The sequence below is a fragment of the Myotis daubentonii genome, chromosome 10 (assembly GCF_963259705.1).
Source record: "Myotis daubentonii chromosome 10, mMyoDau2.1, whole genome shotgun sequence".
NCBI classification, from domain to species: domain Eukaryota; kingdom Metazoa; phylum Chordata; class Mammalia; order Chiroptera; family Vespertilionidae; genus Myotis; species Myotis daubentonii.
Window position 1 is genome coordinate 74487480 of NC_081849.1, and position 26294 is coordinate 74513773.

General features: G+C 41.4%; 1 protein-coding gene across 1 annotated transcript in view; it reads right to left on the reverse strand.

The window, feature by feature from the left end:
- Positions 1-1782: 1782 nt before the first annotated feature.
- The window catches only part of LAMB4 (laminin subunit beta 4), a 106196-nt gene continuing 81684 nt past the window's right edge, over positions 1783-26294 (reverse strand). Inside the window, exons 28-35 of the mRNA XM_059655716.1 lie at positions 23693-23898; positions 22938-23099; positions 19927-20071; positions 15966-16173; positions 13707-13845; positions 10680-10853; positions 9255-9408; positions 1783-2650 (exon numbers count right to left, since the gene is read on the reverse strand). Coding sequence (XP_059511699.1) covers positions 2517-2650; positions 9255-9408; positions 10680-10853; positions 13707-13845; positions 15966-16173; positions 19927-20071; positions 22938-23099; positions 23693-23898 — 1322 coding nt within the window. The 3' untranslated portion in view covers positions 1783-2516. The remainder of the gene's footprint in view (positions 2651-9254; positions 9409-10679; positions 10854-13706; positions 13846-15965; positions 16174-19926; positions 20072-22937; positions 23100-23692; positions 23899-26294) is intronic.

A 26294-nucleotide genomic window follows, 5' to 3' on the forward strand; every position in this document is an offset into this window, starting at 1 on the left:
GGAGCCCAAGAGAATGAGGAGTTGTGTGAGAACAACTCCTTGCTTTGGGGGAGTTGTTAGTGGGGTGGAGTTGGCAGAGAGAGGAGAGGATTTTCAGCAGCTGCTATAGAGTATGGTAGTGACTGAGCGTGGGAGAGATGGGGGGAAAGATTTTTGTCCGTGCACATATTCTAGTCCTTTCTGACATTTTCCCTCTAAATATTGAGGCAAATATTTGACTTGTTCTCAAATACATTTTTAGAGGGGATGAAACCATATGGTGATCTGGTTTCATGTCATGTTTGAAAAAATTGTAATTTGGTGATGGTCCAAGGACTGCCTGGACCAGGTAGTCCAGGGGAGTCAGGCACAGACAGCTTTAACCCACAAGGTCATTGTGCCTCTCCCGATCAACTTGCCCTTCTTCTGTGCCCCAGGAGGCTGACCTACATCCTATATAATAAAAGCCTAATAAGCTAAGTGTCCAGTAGGCCATTCAACTAATCAAAAAATATGCTAATGATATGCTAAAAGCCACTCAACCACTCGCTATGATGTACACGGACCACCAGGGGGCAGACGCTCCGACCAGTAGGTTAGCTTGCTGCTGGGATCCAGCCGATTGGGACTGAGCGACCTGCCCTGGGGCTCTTCTGTGGTCCCTCCCCAGCTGACCAACCTCCCGTGTCTCTCCCCGGCCGGATCCTGCACTGGTGGAGTCCCTTGGCCTGGCTTGCGCCCTCTCACAATCCAGGACGCCTTGGGGGATGTCAGAGAGCCGGTTTTGCCCAATCCCACTGATGCACGAATTCCTGCACTGAGCCTCTAGTGGGAATATACAGTGGGGCCTTGACTTACTGCATTCTGTGTAGGAGGGCCACCTAAGAGGAACCGTGATCTCTGGTCAAGGGATGCAGCCCGTGGAGACAGCCCTGCAGAGGATCTGGGGATATAAACACCCTGATGTCACTCTCCTTCCCTGTCCAATTTCTCGGGAGTGCTTCCTATTTGCTAAACCAAGGAACCAGGTTTACAGTGGGGCCTTGACTTACGATTTTAATTCGTTCGGAGACCGAGCTTGTTAAGGAGCTCGTTAACTCAAATTACTCTATCAACTCAATGCAAAAAATCCACCAAGAGACAGCTGGTATCTCAAAAAACTCGTTAGTTGGGACACTCAACCACACAGAATGCAGTTGTCCTTATCTAAGGGTGGTGATGACCCCCTGCCGAGTGCTGGCTCTGGGATGCTGCACTGTCCTCTATGACTTTCCTCCACGCTGTCCACATCTTTGAAAACAGTCCCCTTAATAAACTGTCCCAGCTCACGTCCTCACCTCATTGTACTGTCAATCAGGGACCTAGATTTCTTCTATCTTGTTTCACCAGTATTCTCATCATCTACGTGGTTACAGCTGGCTCACCATATTCTCACCCAATTGAAGGGGAAAAAAACAAATGGAGGGTAGATTAGGTTCCTTTTACAGCTGTAACCAATTATGACAAATACAGTGGCTTAAAACAACACAACTTCATCTTACTGTTCTGTAGGTTAGAAGTCTAGTACAGGTCTCCCTGGCTAAAATCAAGGTATCAAGGCGTTGCGTGGCTATGTTCCTTTCCGGAAGCAGTGGAAGAGAATCCGTTTTCTTCTTTTTTCCGGCTTCTTGGGGCCCCTTCCATCCTTCCATCTTCAAAGCCGGCAGATTGTCAGCAGAAATGCTTGCAGACAAATTATGAAAAGTAGTCTTTGAGTACCGTTCAAGTGCCATTTGGGGAAAAGAAAATCCTTTGGCTGAGAGAATAAATATGTAGGAAAGGGGGTGTAAAAACAAGTTACATTTTGAGTTACATGCACTTTATTCAGAATAGCGTAATGGTTTTACAGATAAAGCAAATCCAAATAAAATACAGAAACACTAGTATATACCACCCATATTCATTCCATTCTAGTATTCGAGATATAATTGATTTTAATTTAATTTGTTTAAATTTATTTTTATTTTATTGTAGCATGGTAAGAGCATTTAATAGGAGATCCACACTTTCAATACATTCCTAAATGGACAAACATTATTGTTAACTACACATATAATATACAGCAGATCTCTGGAAACTTATTCATCTTGCTTAACTGAAACTTTATGCCCGTTGGTTAGTAATTCCCCATTCTCTACCACCCCTTGCCTGGACACTTGAATAGTTAGTATTAGTATTAGTAAATAGAATCTTATTTTGATTTGTACTTGTCATATGTAACTAATTATTTTTAAGATAGGAAAGGCAAGAGGAAAGGTTTCTGAAACCAGAGACAACGTCTTTACTTCTCCCTCCTGTGCTACGCGAAGAGAAGAGGCGTTTCCTGGGCCGGTGTCACTCCCCAGCACTGAGCAGAGCTGCCGAGGGGGAGGGCTCCAGCGGGAGGAAGGCGAAGGGGCTGCTCATTTGTGCTTCCCAGGTTCAGCACAGCTCCTCAGGTTGCTCCTCAGGAACCAGAAACAAAGGCACTGGCTTTTGCACTTCAGCTCTGCCTAACGCTAGCAGCTTAAATATTTATTTTCTTGCTCAACAATTTCATTTTTAATGGCAATGACTTGATCCTCCAACTGTTTCAGTTGATCAGCTTTTTTTTGTCTACTAAGATTCAAATCTTGAATCTTCTTTTCTAAATCTAAAAAAGAAAATGAAATGAATTATATATTTCCATTTGATAAATTCCTCCTGGGTGCCCAAGTGATACCAAACCTGTGGGATTTATGTATCGCATAAAGATATATTTAGTTTGGTGTTTTGATTCATTAGATAAAACACTTATTTTCACCAGACTTCTCAAGGTTTTCATGTAAGTCAGAGTAGACAAACTGATACATTTGTCTAAAAGTATTTTCTACCTAAAGGCATTTATCAATGTGAATCTGTACCTAGTTCAAGTTGACTAGAAATGAAGAGACAGAAGATAAGCATTGATTGGATCTGGTGAAGTGCTATATTTCCAGAGATTCTTTCTTTCTTTCCTTTTCTTTCCTTTCCTTTTTTCTTTTCTTTTCTTTTCTTTCCTTCCTTCCTTCCTTCCTTCCTTCCTTCCTTCCTTCCTTCCTTCCTTCCTTCCTTCCTTCCTTCCTTCCAAATATATTTTTATTGATTTCAGAGAGGAAGGGAGAGAGAAACATCAATGATGAGAGAGAATCATTGATCGGCTGCCTCCTGCATGCCCCCCACTGGGGATGGAGCTGAATCCCGGGCATGTGCCCCGACTGGGAATTGAACTGTGACCTCCTGGTTCATAGGTTGATGCTCAACCACTGAGCCACACCGACTGGGCTGTTCTTTCTATATTAACTATTCTTTTTAACATGTATCTTTCACTTTAGGGTTTCCCAGTCTTTCAGTAAAAAGAACTGACATTTTCACCTCATATTCTCCTTCTAACATTGAAGTCCTTGAAGAGTAAAAGCAACATGATGCCTTTCTTGGCTTCACTCCCATCTGTCCATCCATCCATCCATCCATCCATCCACTCTTCAACCAACAAATATCTGGGAATTATATTAAACCGTAAGAAGGAGTCCATAGAATAGTGGATGCAAGAGGTATAAGGAGCGATGGTTGACAATGCGGTGGCCTTTAGAAAAGACACTGGCTTTGGGTTGAAGTGGAACTTCTCAAAGAAGGAGGGTAAATGTTCTACTTCACTTGGTCAGGTCACACCTGGCCATTCAGTTGGTTTGGGGGAACTTTCAAACTGGCCTGTAGCCGACATCCTAGGGAACCGGATTATGAAAAAAGCTGAAACTGTCCTGTGAACAAAAATGGAGTTCACTGGCAATTTTCACATCAAGGAAAGCAGACCTGTGCCATAGCTGTTTTTAAGTATTTGAGGGCCAGAAAAGCAGAGTAAGTATGTGGGCTTTTGTTTGTTTGTTTGTTTTCTTTTTCTTTGGTCAGCCTGAGGAAATAGAATGCAACCAGCAGGTGAAAGCTCCCTAAAGATTTTGTCTGGATATAAAGAACTTCCTAGTAGTCACAGCTGCTCAAAGACTGAAGAGCTACTATGAAAGGCGGTCAACATTCTGTCACTGGAAACTTTCAAATACAGGTCATTTGGGATTGAAAAGGGGATTCGGCTTTGAAAGTGTATTATTAAAAACAAGACAAGCCCCCCATGTTTCTACTACATACGTTAACAAGACTGTGCTGGCTCCTTTCTATTTGCCCCACCAGACCCAGTCTCCACCCTGCTCTGTGTCCTGGAAAGCTGGCCCCATGGATGACATCACCTGGCTTGCTGACCTCTGGCTGTCAGTCACACTTGGCCACTGTGGGATCTGAGAGGTGGTGGGAGGGAGGGTGGGGAGAGCGAGCACACTCCTCCCTGGTGAGCAGCAGGTTCTGTCAGTTCTCACAGCTCAGCTCCAGCTCCCAAGGGTGGCCTCTTCCCGTCTGTTCCAGAGCCCACGGGCCTACTTCACAGCATTCACGTCCTGCTCCCCTGTTCCTTCAGGCTCGGGACGCTGATGGCTTCTCACTGCTGCCGTCACCCAGAACCTCCAAGCCCTTGCTTTCCCCCCCAAATTCTTGCACATTCTTTGTAGTTTCTCCCATCAAGAAGTAAGAGTCTATTTATCCTTTCCCCCCAAACCAGGTCGGCTTTGCAAGTTATTTTGACCAATAGAGAGTGGAAGAAATGATGTTGCAGGACCTCAAGAGACTCACAGCTTCTGTACTTATTCTCATGGAACCTTCAAACAACCCTGCTGCAAAGCAACCTGGGATGAAAGACCCCATAGAGAGAAGTCCAGCCTCTTAGCCAAGGTTGGCCCCTGGCAGACCTGCCAGCTGACACATCAGCCACTTGCAGCTGCTTGGATAGATAACTGAGACAACTCTGTTTATAAATACATGATCCAGAATTACATCCATGCTTCCTACTTCTTTCTGGGACCCTGACTGACAAAGTCCTATGGAGGGACCCTGGCTGCAGACTGGTGCCCATTTTCGACTCTCTCAACGTAAGAGAGTTACCTGCCAAGATAAGTAAGGGCTGCTTTTTGGGATCCCACAGGCATCTCTTCCCTTGTGGCTCAGCGCCTTCTCCAGTGGCGGAGTCAGGAAGGTGGCCAAACCCATGTCTGTCTTTCCTATCTTGTTGAGCTGTGAAAGCAGTCTTACCATGAAAATTGGCAAAGTGGAATGTGTTGTGTTAGACCTCTCTGAGGAGAAGTCTCCCAGCTTAAACTTCTCTCCCCACCAAATGCAAGAACTGTGTGAAGGCTTTCGTCTCCAGGGATAAGTGGAAACCATTTGGATCCTGACATCAAATATAAGACAGAAAATATGCTCTCCATGATTCTGTTCTTTTGGAAGAATCAAGGATAAGAGAAACTGATATTCATGGTATTGCCTGTGTGACAGAGTATGAAGTAAAAAACATTATGTCTGTCTTTTTAAATCTTTCCGAGTATCTCTTTTTAAAAATTATTAGGAAAATACTGAACATGGAAAAAAGTGTCCAGAAGCTCACTACTTTAAAAACAATTATATCAATGTAAAGAGTGTGTTTTCCTTTTCACTCACCCCCCTCCCAGAGATAACTAATGTCAACCGTTGGTATGTGTTTTTCTTTGCTTTGGCCCACACTAATGTCGCATTTTCTTTTTTTTCCATGTCATAGTGATGATATGCATTTTTTAAGTGAGGATTTGGGGTTATTTTAAAACGTTGAGAGTTACTTATATTACAAATGAATATTGTTGTTTTAAAACTTTCAGAGATAATACATACAAACAAAAGTAAAAGTAAACCACTCATCATTTGATATTTCTTAGAGGTAGTCAAGGACATGATGATTGCCCAGAAACATCATGAGTATTAGTTGTGGAAAGCAAAAATCCTAATGAACTTTCTGATTGTTTGCCTTCTAGGTGTGTACACTTTGTGTGCATCAAGATCTCCATTTTGACCAAAATCCTTGTCCAGAATATGATTCCTTCTGGGTTGCTACCTACTGGCCTTGCTAGGTGACCTGGTGCCCTAGAGTCTAGATCACACCTTATTCCAAAAGAGTGATTTGCACAAGGGGAGAAAATGAGCAGCATAGGTTCAGACAGGGTTTTTCAATCTCAGTACCATTGATATTTTGGGCAGAAGAATTGTTTGTTGGGGTTTGGGGGTGGTATCCCGTGCATTATAGGATGTTTAGCAACATCCCTGGCCTCCATCCCCTAGATCAGGGGTGGGCAAACTTTTTGACTCGAGGGCCACAATGGGTTCTTAAACTGGACCGGAGGGCCGGAACAAAAGCATGGATGGAGTGTTTGTGTGAACTAATATAAATTCAAAGTAAACATCATTACATAAAAGGGTACAGTCTTTTTTTTTTTTTTTTAGTTTTATTCATTTCAAATGGGCCGGATCCGGCCTGCGGGCCGTAGTTTGCCCTAGATGCTAGTTGTACCCCCTTAATTGTGACAAGCAGAAATGTCTTTAGACATTTTTGTCTCCAGAGGAGGGGATATAATCACCCCAGTTGAGAACCACTGGGTTAAGAAAAGGGTATTTCAAGGTGACCAAAGTTAAATCTCAGTTTGTTCTGATTAACACAGAGTGAATGCTAATTAATACCCTTTTGTGGTTGCTGTTGATCCTCACCCTAGAATATATATCCCCCATTGATTTTTAGAGACAATGGAAGAGAGGAAGGGAGGGAGAGGGAAGGAAGGAGAGGATTGAGAGAGAGAGAGAGAGAGGTAGAGAGGGAGAGGTAGAGAAAGAGAGAGAGAGGGAGAGGGAGAGGTAGAGAGAGGGAGAGGGAGAGGTAGAGAGAGGTAGAGAGAGGTAGAGAGAGGTAGAGAGAGAGAGAGAGAGAGAGAGAGAGAGAGAGAGATTGGCTGTCTCGCACACTTGCCCCGACCTGACCGGGTCCAGGGATCAAACTAGCAACCCAGGTATGAGCCTTTGACTGGGAAACCTGTGACCCTTTGGTGCATGGGCCAACGCTGTAACCAATGGGCTACAGCGGCCAGGGAAGTACGCTTTTAAGTAAAACCCTGGCCTCTTCCCTTCTGTTCCAGCATCCACAGGCCTACTTCACAGCATTCATCCATCTGCTCCCCCGCTCCTTCAGGCACAGGACGCTGCTGGCTTCTCCCTGCTGCCGTCACCCAGAAGCTCCAGGCCCTTGTTTGTTTCCCTTAATTCCTGTCTATTTATCCTTTCTCCCCAAACCAGGACTGGCTTTGCAAGTTCCCAAAGCACAAACCCAACTCCCACTTCTTTCTCCTCAGAGGACTCATATGTGGTTAAATTGTGTCCATGATACATTGAAATTGGTAAAAATTCTACCTCATGATGGAGTATGTCAAATTGATGGCGTGGGGAAAAGACTAGATAGAACTACCATATGATCCAGCAATCTCACTTCTGGGTGTAGATTCAAAAGAAACGGAATCTGTATCTTAAAGAGGTATATGCATTCTCAGGCTCACTGCAGCATTATTCACAATAGATAAGGTATGGAAACAACCTGAGTGTCTGTCTGTGGATGGATGGACTAAGAAAATTATGAATATAAAAAGCACAATATGCTAATTAGACCAGATGTCCTTCCGGACGAAGCCGGGTCTGAAAGGGAAGCCTGGGTCCCAGGTGACCGCTGGCGGCTGGAGGGAAACCTGGGTCCTGGGTGCCAGAGGGAAGCCGGTGCTGGCAGCCGGGGGAAGGAAGGCCTACTCTTGCATGAATCTTGTGCATTGGGCCTCTAGTATATATATACTAGTAATTCGCTACAACATAATGAACCTGGAGACATTATGCTAAGTGAAATAAGCCAGACCAGTGATCGCCAACCGATGGTCCGTGGACCACTGGTGGTCCCTGAGGTCCGAAAGGTTGGCGACAGCTGAGCCAGACAGAAAAAGACAAATACTGTATGATCTTACTCATTCCATCCATGTGTAGAATTTTTAAAAAAAGAGTTGAACTCATAGAAACAGAGTGGAATGGAATGATGGCTGCCAGGGGTTGGGAAAGGGTGGAATGGGGAGATATTTGTCAAAGGGTACAAATTTTCAGTTAGAAGATGAGTAAGTTCTGAGGATCTACTGTGCTTATGCTGCTGATTATCTTATCTAATAAAGAGGGAATATGCAAATTGACCATCACACTGTAACGGTCAAGATGTCTGCGCCCACAGCGGAAGCAGGGATTCTGTAACACAAGGTGGCTGCACCCACAGCAGAGGCTGAGTCCTGTAATGAGCCTTAATAAGCAATCAACAGGGACCTGAGGCTGCGTGGTGCTGCGCTGGGGCAGGGGACTTGAGGCTGCACTCCCTGCCTGGAGGGGCTTGACAGGGGACCTCAGGCTGTGCCCCCTGCCTGGCAGGGCTTGATGGGGGACCTCAAGGTGCTCCCCCTGCCCCAGGCAGGGGGACCTCAGGCCGTGCCCCCCACCCCGGCACCAGGGGACCTGAGGCTGCGCCCCCTGCCCAGCAGGGCTTGACGGCGGACCTGAGGTTGTGCCCCCCACCCAGCGGGGCTTGACGGCAGACCGGAGGTTGTGCCCCCCACCCAGCGGGGCTTGACGGGGAATCTCAGACTGTGCCCTCCTGCACAGCGGGGCTTGACAGGGGATCTGAGGCTGCGCCCCCTGCCTGGCAGGGCTTGACAGGGGATCTGAGGCTGCGCCCCCTGCCTGATAGGGCTTGATGGGGGACCTGAGGCTGCACCCCCCGCCTGGCGCCAGGCCAGGGGGCCTGAGGCTGTGCCCCCCACCCAGCGGGGCTTGACAAGGGTGGGGCTGGCCGGGTCTGGATCTTGCCCAATGGGGGTGGGGCCGGCTGGGTCTGGGTCTCACGCGCCTGGGCGGGGACTTGACTCTGGGTCCCGTGGCGTGCCCTAGACTCTGACAGGAGGAAGATTTTGATATACGTTTTACTAATTTTCTTTCATCTCTGACACTTCTATTATAGAGAAAGGGCAAATAGCACTTTAAAAATATTTCCTCTAATTAATCCTTTTTTAATGTGCATGAATTTCATGCACCGGGCCACTAGTAGTTAATAACAGTGTATTGTGCACGTGAGTAGACCTTAAGCATTCTCAAAGGCACCAAAAAGGAAAAGGTAACCATGTGAGGAGATAGATCTGTTAATTAACTTAACTGTGGTAATAATTTCACCATGTAACATCGAACAAATCGGCACACTGTACAGTTTAAATATATACAAGTCTATTTGTCAATTATAGCTCAGTAAAGCTGGAGAAAAGCAGAGATACCTGCTATTCTTCTTATCTTGTCCTCTGTATCTCCAGCCAATTTTGCTGCTGCATCTTTTAGCTGTTTCACTTTTCCTAAGGTTTCCTTTGTCAGTCCTGTTGCGCTGGTCTTATGTTGAAGAACAGCGTATTGATTTTTCAGCTCAACAAAGTCCTGTAACAGAGCAACACTCCCATCATCAGAAAATATTGATAAAGCATGTACACATACATGGCATTTGCCTGATACTGCTCATAAAAGGAATAAGAGGAAACCATAACCCAGTCAATATACTTGAATTACTCTGATATTTCCAACATGGCTTTTCATTGCATTTTTTTTCAGGTTGAAAAAAAAATATCAGCTTTAGTTAATTAAGAATAAAACTTTGTTACAAAATATGAATCATTGCTCCATGTGAAGGCAAATGTTTATGAAGGACCAATTGTTTGTCCTGACCTACATTAAGGTGGGAGACACACAGGACAGAATGACCCAGTCCTGCCCTTGCACACTCCTCAGTTATGTCAAACAGCTGCAGTGCCCCATGCAGGGCAGAGCCAGCAGGGAAGATGGACACAGCAAGGACACATCGTTTGGTTGGCGAAAAGATGGGACAGAAATGAGGTGGAAAGGGAGGCAGGCAGGGAAGCAGAAGTGTTAGTATGAAGATCTCCCTCAGAACTAGAATGGAAATCTTTGGGGTCAGCCTATGTGGTTGACAATTTAGGATGTTAAATAGATGAATAAAGGCCGGACCCAGGAACGGAATATGGAAGGGGGATGGGGAGGGGGCGAGAAGCATTTCTCAACCTCTGTTCCATAGAAAATGTTCTCAGCTCCCGTCAGTGGAAACTTTACCCAGAGCATTGGGGCTTGAAAGCAAGATAAAAGACCAATTGTAAAAACACCTTAACATTCTTCTTTTGTTCAAGCTACTATATTAATGCTACCAAGCGAAGATATCCTGCTAAGAAAATGAGTTGATAGGTTCTTTCAGCACCCTAAATTAGTGGGCCACTTTCCACAACTGTTTCATTAACTCACTCTGATTTTTGTAACTTCATCTATTCTCCGGCAGGTGACTTTCACTTCTTGTTTCCCTTATATGTTATGTGACTTAATTAAAGGGCAAACACGTACAATATAGTGGCATAAACTGCGAGAGTTTGGAAGTTCAGGACAAATGTGACTAGATCATTAAGAATCCTGGGACGAGCGGGTGGGGAGTAAACCCTCCAAGGGGATTTGGCCAGAGGACTTCTGCTTCTCCAAAGACAGCCCTCCACCACCGTCACGCCCATTGGGATCCCTACAAACCTACACCACTGAGCATGGACCAGCACTACAGGAAATGCTGATGAATGGCCCAAAAATCTGGGGATGAAGGATCAGCCTTCAGAGAAGCACCGTGTGCTCTTGGTGGCAGGGGTGGGACTAATGACCTCCTGGAGGCCCCCAGCCTGGCGCTGGGCCGACTCAGCCTGAGCTCCCACGTGGATGGCTTGCTCTTGATTCCTTTGCAACTTGACCCGCAGCCGGGAAAGTCCATCCTCCAGGGCTGACTGCTGCTTTGCTAAGTCCAGTTCACTCTCAGTCTCCTGGGCTTTATTTTCCGTCTGCTGTTGGTTTAAAGAACAGAAAAAAGGGAGTTTCTTTATGTAACAAGAAGCAAACAAACAAACAAAAAAGAAATGATGTAATTACCCTTCAGAAAATAAGCCAGGTGTGAAGGGAAAGAAAAGCATTCCTTTGAATTTTCAGTTCAATTTACAAAAGAAAAACGTTATGATAAAATATTTCAGACCTATGAGAGTCTAAAAGAAAATATGAAACATATCCATGCACCCACCAGCCAGTGTGAGAATAAAGCACGGCCAGTGATGCCCTCGCTGGCTTGGCTCAGTGGATAGAGCGTCGGCCCGCGGACTGAAGGGTCCCAGGTTTGATTCCAGTCAAGGGCACATGCCTGGCTTGTAGGCTCGATCCCCAGTAGGGGGGCGTGCAGGAGGCAGCCGATCAATGATTCTCTCTCATCATTGATGTTTCTCTCTCTCTCTCTCCTTCTCCCTTCCTCTCTGAAATCAGTAAAAATATATTTTAAAAAAAGCATGGCCAGTGAGCCAAGGTCCCAGTGCACCGCTCCCCATCATATCACCTCCCCGCCTAAAGGCAACCACTAACCAGAATCTAATATTTATCATTCCTTGTTCTTCTTTTTTTTAAAAAAATATTTTATTGATTTTTTACAGAGAGGAAGGGAGAGAGATAGAGAGTTAGAAACATCGATCAGCTGCCTCCTGCACATCTCCCACTGGGGATGTGCCCACAACCCAGGTACATGCCCCTGACTGGAATCGAACCTGGGACCTTTCAGTCCGCAAGCCGACGCTCTATCCACTGAGCCAAACCGGTTTTGGCTCCTTGTTCTTCTTGATGCCTTTAACTGTATGCCTATGCAGTATTTATAACAATATGCAGTGTTCCATATTTTTAACTTTATGCAAATATATCATTATTTTATTCTATTTTTACTTTTCACTTGATGCATGTGGCTTCTAATTCCCTACCCCCTTACAAAAAATACTGAACATGTTATATTTGTTTCTTATTTCAATGACTATACTTGTCATATCAAGAAGTCCTATTTAAATATTTCTCAAATCTAACTGGTCATGTGTTATCTCTTGTCTCTTATTCTTTGGTTATACCTTTTTTTTTTTTTATTTTGTTAAACATAGTAAACATTCCTATCCAATAATGGTAAGAGCCACAGTCTGTTGCATTTTGATCCTGTTGTTTGCTATCTTGTTTGAGGCAATATATTTTGGGGAAACATATCCACGGAATTCTTTGAGGTTTGGTTTTAAGGTGCATTTCTTTGCAAGGGGGGAGGGGCAGAGGGGGGATTTTTCTGTTTGTCTCTGTCAGGCATCTGAGGGAACTACCAATCCAGGACCACTTTTAATGACACTTTTAGCTTTGGTTGTTGGGGCCACCCAGGTAGTGTGAATCCTTGCCCCAAACTCCTAGAAGATCCAGCTTGTGGTTAGCAATTCTTAGTGAGGACTTTCCTCCTCTACCCAGAGCAAGAGGCAAGTGTCTGTATTGTGTTCTCTTTCTCATTGGAGTACTGGTCCACCAGATTTTTAGAGCTAGAAGTCCCTTCCTGTGCCTTTGAGCATATGTCAGAGTTTTCCTGGAGCAGGTATCTGCAACTCGTTTTTAATAAAGGGCCAGATAGTGAGTATTTTACACTTCCTAATCCACACAGTCTCTTTTGCAACTATTCAACTCTGAGCCACTGTAGCACAAAAATAGCCATAGACAACATGTGGCTGGATGCCAATAAAACACTGTGACTTTGGAGACAGAGGCAGTTGGTGTGCCTATTTGGCCCAGGAACTATATTTTGTCAACTCCTGTTGTAGAGAATATTCCTAGAAGGAGGAAAACCCGGAGGCATTCTTAATTCTTTTGTTTCCCTGTGTATGCGACCTCTTCATCTGCAACCCTTTGACTTCCTGGTGTGCGACTCCTTGTTCTGTTGCTTTCTGCTCCTCTCTTCAGGATGCATGTATTTAGAGCAAGCAAACACAGCTGAAGAACAGAGACTTGTGGGAAGGGGATGTGCTAGAATGGAGCTGGGAGAAAGAGACTTCACACAGCCTGGGTCTAGGTCCTGCCCTGTCCTCTAGTTGCCAGGCTTCCTTTCCTGGATCCATCACATGTGCTAAACCATGGTCTTGCTCTCTCTGAACTCTGGATGGAACCCTTTCTTTTGAGTAAGATATTCTGTCAGTCTTAGGATACTCCGATGAGATTTTATGCACATTTAGTTACAAACAGCTGGCAACAAATTCACTTTATTTCTTTGGGTTGTGAGCTTTAAAGAGTCTATGCCCTGGCTGCTGACTCAGTTGGTGGGAGCATTGTCCCCTACACCTAAAGGTTGTGGGTTCAATGCCTGGTTGGTGCACGTACGGGAGGCAACCAGCAATGTTTTCCTCTCACATCAATGGTTCACTACCCCTTGCCCCCCCTTTTTTTTCTCTCTCGAAAATAAATAAAAAACAAACATATCCTTCGGTGAAGATTAAAAATAACAACAAAAACAATAAAGAGTCTCTTACTCTCCCTGGTACCAGAAGGGATAAACTCTGACCTCAAATCTATTTTAATTACCTGTGTGGCCTTAGGCAAGTCACTTAACTTCCCTGAGTTTTAATTTTCTCATTTATAAGCTGGTGGTAGCACCTGTTTTATCCCCCAGGATTGGTCAACAACGAAATGAAGTGATGCTGGGAGAAGTCTGTAGAACAGTAAATGCATAATGTTACCATAGTCTTATTTTATCCTTTACAATCCCATCAGACAGGCAAGTCAGGCGTGACATTGGCATTTGTAAAACCTGGGCTGTTTCCACACTCAAAATCTATTTCAGGTTAGTTTCAAGGAAAATAGAGAAATACCTGCAGTGCACTCTTTTTTATTTTTGTTATCTCGGCAGTCAGCTGTGCGATGTTAGAATTTTCCCGTCCTTGAGTGATTTCAACTTGTTGCCACTTATTCAACATTTGGTCAGAAGTCTGTAGAACCCTTGCTGCTTTTCTAATGTAAAATATTATACAATTATTCATATATTTCACTTGGAGAATTCATTCAGCTCAACCAAAAAATTTACTGAATTATTTATAAAGTAAATTTATAAAGTAAACTCTTAAGTAAGGCAAAGTGCTGGAGTCTTCATTTTGAGAAACAGGCATATGGAATGCCAATAAAAACACACATATATGCATGTGCAGAAACAGATTCCACCAGATACGAACATCAAATATAAGCTCGTATTTCTTCTTAATTTGTCACAAACTGAGAGGTTTGGGGCTATAACTGCCAAGTTTTGAACAAAAAACTATCGAACAAAAAACTATTCTCTGCCAATTCCAGTTCTGTCATTTCTCAAACTTAAGCAACAGTTTCTAAATCTTTGTTGGAGTGGGGGTGAGTCAAGAGGCTCCGCAGAGAGCAAAGAGAGAACTACAGGCCTGCATTTTCGGGCTGTTTATTCTGGTTTATTTAAGCTTCACTGACATTCCAGCCGCCCAGGGCCCCAGCCAGGGGTTAAAATCACAAGCATTCCAAGTGATAGGCGATGTTACGGAAATGAGCTCACCTCAAGTGAACATTCACCAGCTACTTAGATCTACGGACTCACAAACACCTTAGGAAGAATGTACCAAGTGAGTGAAGTATCAGACAAATGTTGCAGAGGCGTAATTAGAAATGATTGTGCCCGGGGAAAAAACAGCTCAATTGCAAAACATCCCCTTCCCCATCCAACCCATCCTCTCCTTTAAAAAAAAAAAAAAGAAAGACTTTTCTTTTAAGAGCAGTTGTAGGTTTGCAGCAAAATTGAGAGGAAGGTACAGAGATTTCCTGTTACCACACCCCACTCCCCCCAAACACACATGCATATCCCTCCTCCTGCTATCAACCTGGCTCACCAGAGGGCACATTTGTTACAACTGATGAACCTGCGCTGACACATCATAATCACCCAGAGCTCATAGTTCACAGTAGGGTTCACTCCTGGGGTACATTCTATGTATTTGGACAAATGGATCAGGACATGTATCCATCACTATAGTGCCATACGGAGTGTTTTCACTGTCCTAACGTTCCCCCGTGCTCTGCCTATTCATCCCTCCCCTCAGCCCCTGGCAACGACTGATCTTTTTTACTGTCCCTATAGCTCTGCCTTTTCCAGAATGTCCCGTAGTTGGAATCATACAGGATGAGGCCTTCCTGTCTATACTTTCCCCCTATTGTTACAGTGGGAGTTCAGGAGCCTTCCTTCCTCATAACACCCCCCCCCCACACACACACCATACACACACACACACACACCATACACACGCACACACACACACACCATACACACACACACCATACACACGCACACACACACACACACCATACACACACACACACCATACACACGCACACACACACACCATACACACACACACACACCATACACACGCGCACGCACACACACACACACCATACACACACACACACACCATACACACACACCATACACACACACACACCATACACACACACACACCATACACACACACACACCATACACACACACCATACACACACACACACACACACACCATACATTTTTTTTGTAGTTCTTTTTTCTTTAGATTTCAATATACTGCTCATTATAGTAAAGTTAGAAAGTACAATGTGAAAAAGAAGGAGGAGGAGGAGGAAGAGAGAGAAGGAGAAGAAGGAAGAAGAAAAAAATCAGGAAGGGAAAAATTTACCAGTGATCCTACCACCTTTTAAAATACTGGCATATTCTAGCATTTTTGCTCTAACAGGCTTTTTTTAATCCTCACCTGAGGAAATGTAATTGATTTGAGAGAGAGAAGAAGAAGAGAGAGGAAGAGAGAGAGAGAGAGAGAGAGAGAGAGAGAGAGAGAGAGAGAGAGAAGAGAGAGAGAGAGAGAGAGAGAGAGAGAGAGAGAGAGAGAGAGAGAGAGAGGAACATTGATTGGTTGCCTCCCGTATGCACCCTGACCGTATGCATTCCAACCAGGGATCGAACCCCTGACTGGGAAATGAACCCTCAACCTTTTTGTTGTACAGGACAGTGCTCCAACCAACTGAGCCACCCGGCCAGGGCAAGATGAGAATATTAAAACTGTACTTACTCAGCCGCTTTTGCCTTCACCAAAATCTTTTGGGCTCTATCTGCTGCTTTATTTAGCTTGTCCTCATCTGTCCTGTAGTCCTCACAGAGTCGCATAAGTTTCTGTATGTTGTCAAGTGCATGGGTTATATTTTGTGATGTTATTGGCAGGTGGATGTCAAGTACACGATTCGCAACCTTTTCTATGTCCTCTGGAGGCACATTTTCCTCTGAAATAAAAAGGTGGGTTTTAGGTCATTATGTCTCTTTATCAAACACTATCTTTTAAGGATAGCTACAATGAACTCCTTGCATTTGATTGTGTGTCCCCAGAACTCAGGGATTAGATTGTCTATGCCCCATAGGTTCTTCCTCATGCTTCATTTTCCCTTTGCCCTGAAAGAAACGCTGCTGCTGTAGGGCTGAATACATGCTACACTAATGCTGTTGGAAAAGTGAAAAACTACCAATTTGGGATATTGCCTATGTTCTACAAAATGTCCTCACAAAAAATAGGTTACTATGAGCACGGAAACAAAAGCAGTTAAAGTGCTTAGATACCTGTCATCACGATTCAAACACAATGAATGAGAATGGAGAAGCCTTGCGTTTGGACCCAATAAAACTTGATTCTAATCCTTCATGACATTAAAAAGGCTCAGAATTTTTGCTCATTTGTATAATTGGGTAATTATAACTGATGCTACTCCTTAAAGGCCTGTCTTGAGAAGGGACTGTGACAATGTAGAAAGTACCATGTGAATAACATATAATAAGGAAACATTTAAGAACACCTATGCTCTGCTCTTCAGGAAAATAAAATTGCCCTCTGTGAGAACTGAAGTGGAAGGTGGACTGTTAGTGTGTGGAGTGATAACTCTTTGTCACTGTCCGGCTCCTCAGTGAGGCACAACAGGGGTAGTTAGAGATGAATTAGAAACAGATCTGATCCTTAGGGGCAGTGGTTCTCAACCTTCCGAATGCCGCGACCCTTTAATACATTTCCTCATGTTGTGGTGACCCCCACCCATAAAATTATTTTCGTTGCTACTTCATAACTGTAATGTTGCTACTGTTCTGAATCATAATGTAAATATCTGATATGCAGGATGTATTTAGGCGACCCCTGTCAAAGGGTCGTTCGACCCCCAAAGGGGTTGCGACCCACAGGTTGAGAACCACTGCTCAAGGGGTTTCGCATCAGGCGGGGAAACAGAAGTCATCCTATATAAATACTGATCATACAGAACAGAAGAGATGAATATAAGACAAAATGATGTGGGATCCAGGGGAGGAGAAAGACTTCAGGAAGAATTTCAAAAAGACCTTTAAACCCGGCTTTGGAGGACAACAGAGATGAGGGTTGTGAGGGCGCAGGGTGAGGGGAGGGGTAGAAGGCATTCCAAGCTGAGGGAACCACAGAATAAAAGAAACAGGTTCACAGCTCCTTCTTGGAGCTGGGGGGGAGGGGTAGTGGGGGAGAGTGGGGTGTCTAAAATTGGAGGAATGGGCCCTAACCGGTTTAGCTCAGTGGATAGAGCGTCGGCCTGCAGACTGAAAGGTCCCAGGTTCGATTCTGGTCAAGGGCATGTACTTTGGTTGCGGGCACATCCCCAGTAGGGGGTGTGCAGGAGGCAGCTGATCGATGTTTCTCTGTCATCGATGTTTCTAACTCTCTATCTCTCTCCCTTCCTCTCTGTAAAAAATCAATAAAATATATTTAAAAAATAAACAAATAAAATTGGAGGAATGGAAGTCAGATATGGGGAGTAGACCGCAGAAGTCCCTGAAGTAACTTGGGCTTCGTTCGGGAAGCAGTGGGAGCCATAGGGGATTTTCGAATTTGAATGACGTGACAGGAGTATATATCCTTTTTGCAATCACTTTTGCTTTAGCTATTTTGTTTAATATAAAAGAAATATTTTACTCCCTGTAATGTTTCTGGGAAAAAAAATGTGATAAGCATGTTTATGAATAAACTAAAACCATATTTTAAATGGAATCAGGGAGTTGGCTCTTTAAAAATAGTAATTCTCATCGTGAAAATGTTATAATAAAGAGTGTTTTAATTTAACCACAATTTCAGTCATCAAACATTTATTGATATTTATTATGAGATCATAAGCTCAAATTTTTAGATGGGACTTTTAGGAGAAATGACACATAACTTAGTTCAGAAGGAATTCAGATCAGAAGGAAAATAAAATGGTCAAAGAAGAACTGAATAGTGGGCCACCACACAGTCTAATGATTTTATGTGGGCTTTCTAGCAAGGAAAAGAGAAGTAACAGGTGGGCGAAAGGCACCACTTCCTGTGACTCAGAAAAGAGAATTTTCTTTTATAGAATAGGATTTTTCTCTTTGTCTAGTCTAATATTTGTTGTAACAATCTGGAAACAGTTTTTTCATTTTTTCAGGTTAAAGTATTTTTTTCAGCAGCAATAAGAAATATGACTAATATAGGAATAAGCTCTATGACCCATTGAACTAAGTGAAAAGCAAGAACCTACTTTCTGAACCATTGCTGGGGCTTGGGACTGTATGCCACCATTTTCACACAATTGGTCTGGCGGTTTCAATTTGTGCCAAATAAACTGATATCTGTAGAGAGAGCTAACGTGTTCCTCCATCTCAGTTGAGTTCCTAACGCGTTGAAAATTTGCTTTTGAACAAACAAAATGTCCAGTAGACTAATTCCACCCCCATTCTTTTTTACTGATTATTTTGATCATTTTTATTAATTATTTTTACTGCCTAATTTTTTCTTATCTTGAAAATCAGGATTAAAAGCTGCTAATATAATGTCTAGAAACATGAGGTTGGAAAATATACTTGGTTGGCCATAGGGGTTTTTATAAATATTAAACAGATTAATAAAGTGATTGCCCAGATTATAACATATCCCAAATGTCAATTAATTCATGTGTAGAGTATTAAATTATTGAATCTGGAAGGGAACTATGAAACATAAAGCCTCTTGAAATTAATTCCACAGTGTTGTGCCCAAACTGCATCATTTGAGAATGAGGTTCCATGTCAATTTCCAGCTGTATTTTTTTTTAAATAATTTTTTTGGACTGCTTTACTAACCTATTTAAAATTTTTTCTTTCCTTTTCTTCCTTTATTATTTTTTAATATATATTTTGTATTGTTGATAGTATTACAGATGTCTCCCATTTCTCCCATTTACCTCCTTCCTCCCAGTCCTCCCCAAATCCCACCCTCCCCAGGTCTTCACTGTCCTATTGCCCATGGCTATGCATATAAGTATATAACTCCTTTTTTAGAATTAATTTCAGAGAGGAAGGGAGCGGGAGAAAGAGGTAGAAACATCAATGATGAGAGAGAATCGTTGATAAACTGCCTCTTGCACACCCCCCACTGGGGATGGAGTCCACAAACCAGGCATCCAGCTGTATTTTAAAATTTTTATCTTTAACCAATAATAACTATAATAATAATTCATAACAATAATGAATTAAATAGTTCCTTTGGGTCAATCATAGAGAGCCAATAAGAGACTTGGGAAATAGACAATAATAGTTAATAACCAATATTTTTAGATGCTACCTAACTATGATATTTGATACTAACCAAAATTTATCATACCTTGATCTTATGTACACTGTTAGCAGAGAAGATGATAAAATCCTAACATCAGGGAATCTGATATAAACTTTATGTAGGACTTTCCTTTTTAAAGAAAGTAAAATAACTTTAAACATTGTTTATTTTTGGAAATTTTTTTTTTTTTACTAAATTCTAGTATTTAGTACTAATTAATTTCATAAAGAGAGTCAATTTTTTTGGTACTGAGTTAATATTTTGGGATTATTTTCATTAAGAAATTTTAAATCAAAGGGTGTATTATGTGTCTGATGTAGGCATGCCATTCCCAATTAATATCATTTAAAATTGGTTGTGATGTTTGAGTATACATTAAAAAAAACAAAAACAAGTCCTAATATTTTAAAAAAATTACCTAACAGAAACTTTTTCAGTTTTTTGATTAAAAGATTCATGTTTTCTTCTTCAGATTTACTTTGGTTTTTCACATTCCACAGTTTCTCACTTAACTGTAAGGAATTGTTTTTGGAGACTTCTGCCAGTTTACTTATATTTTTTATCTGGAATAAGAAAAACACACAATGATTAGGTACATTCTGTGATGTTTAATTGCTTAGCTGGACCAAATAAAACTGTCACCAAAAATGAAAAAGAAGTGTAGATAATTAAACAATTTTAAAACATTTGAAAAGACTCTTAAAGATATTGTTTTCATTCCGTGTTTTCTTAATAATGGAAATTTATCTCCTACAACGTTATTAGTATTCAAAATCATCATTTGAAAACAATATTGACCTAATACTAATGACTTTTCCTGACACAAGTTTTACTTTAATGAGACTTTAGCATTCCATAATATCAACAAATTTCATAGAGATTACTTAGGACTACTTACTTAAAGGGGCCATTATGTCTCATAAGTTGAGAGAGTGTTTTCTTTTATGTAAGTTAAAATAGTTATTCTTCTAAGCCTTCCTCAAATTCAAATAATGCACTGTTCTTTGAAAGCTTAAAAGAAAGCATCCCCTGTATTAAGAAATGAGCTTGAACTCAATGCAGGCCGCGAAGATAAATCCCAAACACTTGGTACATTTGACAGAGGAACGATAGGACTAAAAGGCTTGCAGCCTAGAAACGTAAATCCTTAAATGTGTGATTTGAGAAAGGTCATGGGCTTTTTCTTGGGACTCCAGCAAATTTGAGGAAAAATAAAAACATGAAGCCAAAGGACAATATCACCCACCAGCTGAGCTGTGTTGAATAGGTTGTGACAGAAGTCGGGCTAATTAGGACCAAACAGATTGGGGCGGGGGGGGGGGGGGGGGGGTTCTCCCATTATTGCCCCACAATGAAGCCAGCTTAATTGAGCCATACATATTTTGTGAAAAAGGATTCAATTATATCCTTGGCAAATGATGGAACAAAAAACATTTACCTGGTTAAAAATACGTATCTTAATTTTTTGAGTTGTTCCTTGATTCTCTAGAATTTTTTAAACTTTAAAGTAGATAGCAATTGCTAAGAGAGTAGATCTCAAAAAGTTCTCATAAGGAAAAAATGTAATTGCGTGGTGATACTAACTAAATTTATTGTGCGAATCATTTAGTAATATCAAGTCATTATGTTGTACATCTAAAGCGAGTACAATATTACGTCAATTATATCTCAATATAAAAAAGTGGGTAGCGGCAAGTAAGAATGTATAACAGTAAAGTAAGAATTACAGAAATAAATACTCTGGATAGAAAAGTGCCAAATTATACAGACGAAATCTCGGCGGAGATTAGTCGATGCCATATTCAGAAAGAAAGAGATTGCTAAATTACTTCACTCTTAAAACATCTCTCTGCAATCCATCCTCTGTCACAATTGACTCCTGAGAATTCTCTCACAATCTCTCTGGCACGCTTCCCCTTCTAAGCAAGGGGAAAATAGCTCACCATTTTATCAGCGTGACAACCCCCACCCCGTTCCAGCTCTCTAATGTGCTGATTAAGCCAGATTCTGCTAACACCTACCTCAGGGGCAGTCTTTTAAAAGTATAGTTTAATGGGGCTTGTTTAAATTGTGTGCAGTTTCTGTTTGTTTGTTTTTTTAAGAAGGGTCAATATAATACTTTAAAATTCTATTAAACAATTAAGGATTGTTTTAAACACCAGGATGCAAGATCAGGATTTGCATTTGTGATGTTCACTGCTGTATTTCCAACATCTAGATAAATGTCTGGCACAGAGTAGTCCTCATGAATATTTATTAGAGTAATGAAGACTAACGTAAGTGAAAAACTATGTAGCAATACAGAATTATGACTATGCAAATAAAATGTCTCAACATTTCCTATGTGCAAGGGGTTTTCTCCAGCGTGGCTACTCAGAGGCTCGCTCCATTCTTGGATTCTGGGGTGTGTGGAGCAAGGACACAGGACCAGCTGGGCCTCAGAATCATGGAGGTGAGCTCCTGGAGGAAACTGTTGCTCGTGTGTGTGTGTGTGTGTGTGTGTGTGCACATGTACTGGTGTGTAGGCGCTCACACATGTATCATCGGTGGTTCTCAACCCTTTCCCAAGCTTGACCCTCTAGCCTCCTCTCCATTTGAGATGTCTCCACGTACATTTCCTTTTTGTTTAGGAATTGGTTTCTGTTACTTGCAAACAAGAGTGCTGACTGATATCATATTTAACTTACATTGGTTAAAACATCTCAGCACTTTAAGAACTTTTTTTTTTTTCATCAAAGGCTCTACGTAGATTGTCAAAAAAGGAGCGAAGCTAGGGGGCACTTCATCATCTTGTTCTCAAGATGAATACAATGCATTATTCACAGAATACCTGAAATTGTGTTCGCCCTTTTAAAAAGAATATAATGTATTCACAAAACGCTAAAGAAAAGTAGGTAATTAAAAAGTATACTCATCAATGTGACCAGAAAATGAAATATTTTAAAATTATTAGAGAAGGAATTCAAGGCATAAGGGTATATTCCTGTTAAAATATTTCCTAACATTAACTTAAATTCTAACATTAAACTGTCTATATTTGGTAGAATTTCATATATACCCTTGAATTGATAAAAAATTATTCTTTACTTTGGGAGATCTATAGTTTTCAAAGCTTCAAAGCTAGGCATCTTCACATTTCTATGTAGTGTTTGCTATAAAAGAAATATATCTACACAAGTCTATGTCCTACAAACACATAGCAATAGGAATATTATAGAAATGGAAAATAGGTCAATATTCACATCTACTTCTAAATCTACATTTATACAGACATCTATAGTTTTACCCTATATTTCCAGGCATAAGAATACCTAATATCTAGAATCATCCATCTGCTTATAAGCTAAATGGCAGTTTTTAAAATTCCAAATAGTGCCCTTTCTTTGTGGCTACAGCTTTACCAATAAAGCAACTGAAGACATCATTTACCTGATTTTTCAGACCTGGAGCCTGGCTGCTCAAATTCTGAATCATGGACTCCGCTTCTTGAGCTTTCTGAAGGGCGTTCCTCGAGAGGGTCAGGGAGTCATGACAGCTTGGGCCACCACATGACGAGAGCACACATGGTGTGTCCCCTCGTTCTCCACACACCTGACGGAGAAATGGCTTCTGTGAAAAAGCCAGCCGCAGACAGATTTATTTTGAATGCCATCCAGGTTCATGGAGGCAAGGCACTGCTCTACTCGTACATGTTTCTTCAGTAGCTGTTCATGCTTAGTGTATGGAAGTGACCCATTACATGTTTCCTAGGGAACTGAATCAGTATCTAAATTATTTGTTATCAGCATTGTGCCAATCCGTGCCACTTTTATACTTACAGCTTTTGGGGAAAATTGTCAAATGTCTAGCATTTCCCTGTTAACTTCCTTTTAATAAATAAAAATTACCTTTTACTTATAATGAGGCAGGAGGAGAAATCTGTACCCTCTGGGAAATAAATAATGTAAAATAATAAACTGAAGGCACAATTTTTACTCTTTGATTGTTCTTAAACTTTGACTTAAGAAATAAAAATAAATATATTCATATTATTTATACATTGTTAACAGAGCATTTATATATGTAATATATATTTATATATTTACAAAAGAAATAAAAAATAAATAAGATGCAAGACAGGAAAATATAATTGAAGAGAACAAGTAGAAGCCACAAACATTTTTACTCACTGTATGAATATTTACCTTTTCCTTCAGTATTTGGATATCTGGTATCTTAATCTGTTTTAATTTTTCCAATGACAAGTTTTCTTTTGAGGTTAATGTATCTAAGATGGTAAGTAAGTCAATCCTGGTTTTCTCAGAGTTATTTGTGATGGAAGTAGTTTCACTAATTCTTTTTTCAGCAGATGATGATCTGTGATAATACTTCTTGATGTTCTCTGAGAAATCTACATCAACATAAATCGAAGTAAGATAAATGTTTTGAAAACAAATGAAGTTATACATTGACTATTAAGATACTTATTTCACAATTTGGCCACTATCTTAGTCTTAAAGACAGTACAAAAAGTCAACATTCTCTTCCTTGAGTGTACACTTCTATGAGGAAGGATTAGATGTAGTATTTTATGTATATATATACATATAGAAAGGTATGATAGATGTAGAACATTAAGATTCAAATCTGCAGACATGGGTTTGAGTGTTGGCTCACCTTTTACTGTCTGGCTAGGTCCTTGATCAAATTGTTAAATCTCTTAGATTGAGTTTCCTTATCTGTAAATTGGTGATAGTAGTAATTTGTGAGGATTGAGTGAGTTATGAAAATACTTTGTGAAGTGTTCCACAAATGTATTAATTATGCATTAACTATGAACCCTAATGAGATAATCCAACTAAATTCACCTAATTAAATAGAGTGGGAGTGGACAAACTTGTTCTGTGAAGAGTCAGGGGATAAGTGTATTAGTAGGTTTCCCGGCCATAGTGCTTCTGTCACAATGACTCAACCCTGCCATTGTTGTGTGAAAGCAGCAGCAGACAATAGTAAATAAATAGGGGAGGTTGTCTTCTAATGAAACTTTATTCACAAAGACAGGCTGTGGGTAGGGTTTGCTGGCAGGCTGTCTTTTGCTCACCTCTGATGTTGAGGCTGACGACAATAGCTCGCATTTGTAGAGTGCTTTCTATAGGCCTGCACTTCCTATCCATGCTCTTCCTTAACCTTCTCAAAGCACTGTGAGGCGTTTATTGCTGTGACCACCCTCGCCTTCTAAGTGAGGAAATGAGGCTCTGATGAAGTAATCTATTTGCTTGAGGTTTCACTGCTAGTAAGAGGCGAAGCCAGGATTTGAAGCCAGGCGGTTGACTATGGAGCCAATGTCCTTAAGCACTTCTCTTTATTAAAATGCAAATCCATAAAAATAATATGGTATTTTTTAATGTAAATGATGGTAAATTAGGGCTATAAACTACAACTCCATATTTTAGGAAATAGAGGCCCACAGTCCTACTCTTTGCACCCTACATAACCAGAATCCCGGCACCAACCATGCCTTATCTTTTAAACCTTCCTGGTTGTTACACTCACATATTCTTAACATACGTGATTTTCTTTTAACAGAAAACAAAACCATGTTCCTATTATTTGGAATGATTTTCTTCCTTTTTCTGGCAAATTTATCTTCAGTCTGTGAAGCCCAATTCAATTGTCACCTACTCCCTGAAGCCTTTTCCAATAAACTCAGAAGGAATTTCATTTTCACTGCTCTGTCCTATAAGCAATTGAAGATGCCCTCATTTAGTCCTTTGGTTTGCAATTGTTTATATGCCCGTCTTCCCACTAGATGGGAATAACTTAAGGACAAGGACTTGGAGTGTTCACCTCCCCAGCACAGTGTCAGGCACTGAGAAAAACCTCAGGAACTGCTATTGGGCTGCAAGTTTGAGAGAATTCGCCTGAGGGCAGTTTTCCATTCTTCTTCCTGGCTTGTTTCAGTGGGCACCTTCTTCCACGTTAGGAATCAGAGCAAATTCCTTTTTCTTGACATAGGATTTATTGAGTATCATCGATGGTTATTTCACTAAATCAAGTCTTCCTTTAGGGTCATAATTGTCATGTATTTTTTCTCTTTAAAGTCAAGATCCGATGAAAAACAGGAGCATACACTTAGGGCAGAGAAAAGCAGACAGTGTTATGGCCTTTGAGGTGAGTTTCATGCATATTTTCGCTTTACCTCCCAATTAGGTGTGAACAAGTTCAGTGCTGCCTCCCCTGGTAGTATCAAGTTGTCCATTTCCAAGTATAACAGAGATCTCATCAGAGATCAGGAGAAGAGCTAATCCAAGGTTTGCTTCAGAGTTCCATTTCTCCTCCAAGTTGATCCTGGCTTCGACACAGCGCCCATTCATTTTTGAGAACTGTGCCATGTGAATTGTGGGCTTCTAGTATGTTACATGACTCCACACCCCCGCAAAATCCTTACGAGAAAGTCCTTTTTGCTTCATATTCCTTTGCATTTTTGGTTGCTGGACGTGGAGTGGCTTATACTCAGGATGACATACTGTAGAAACATATCTTTCTTATTTCCTTATGCATGTTAGCATTTCTAAGTTGCTGATTTCACAACACCACTTGCATGGTTTGGCTCTAGAAGGTTTCTTTGGTATTTGTTTAGTATCAAACATTCGTTATGTTGAGCAAATACTATCCTGCAATGTTTAAAAAGTTGAAATATTCATATACAAATAATGTCTTCAATGGGTGTGTTTTCATGTTCTGAAGTGCTGGGGTGCTATGGCAGTAAGCACAGGGTGACTCACTAATGGAATGTACTATGGATTT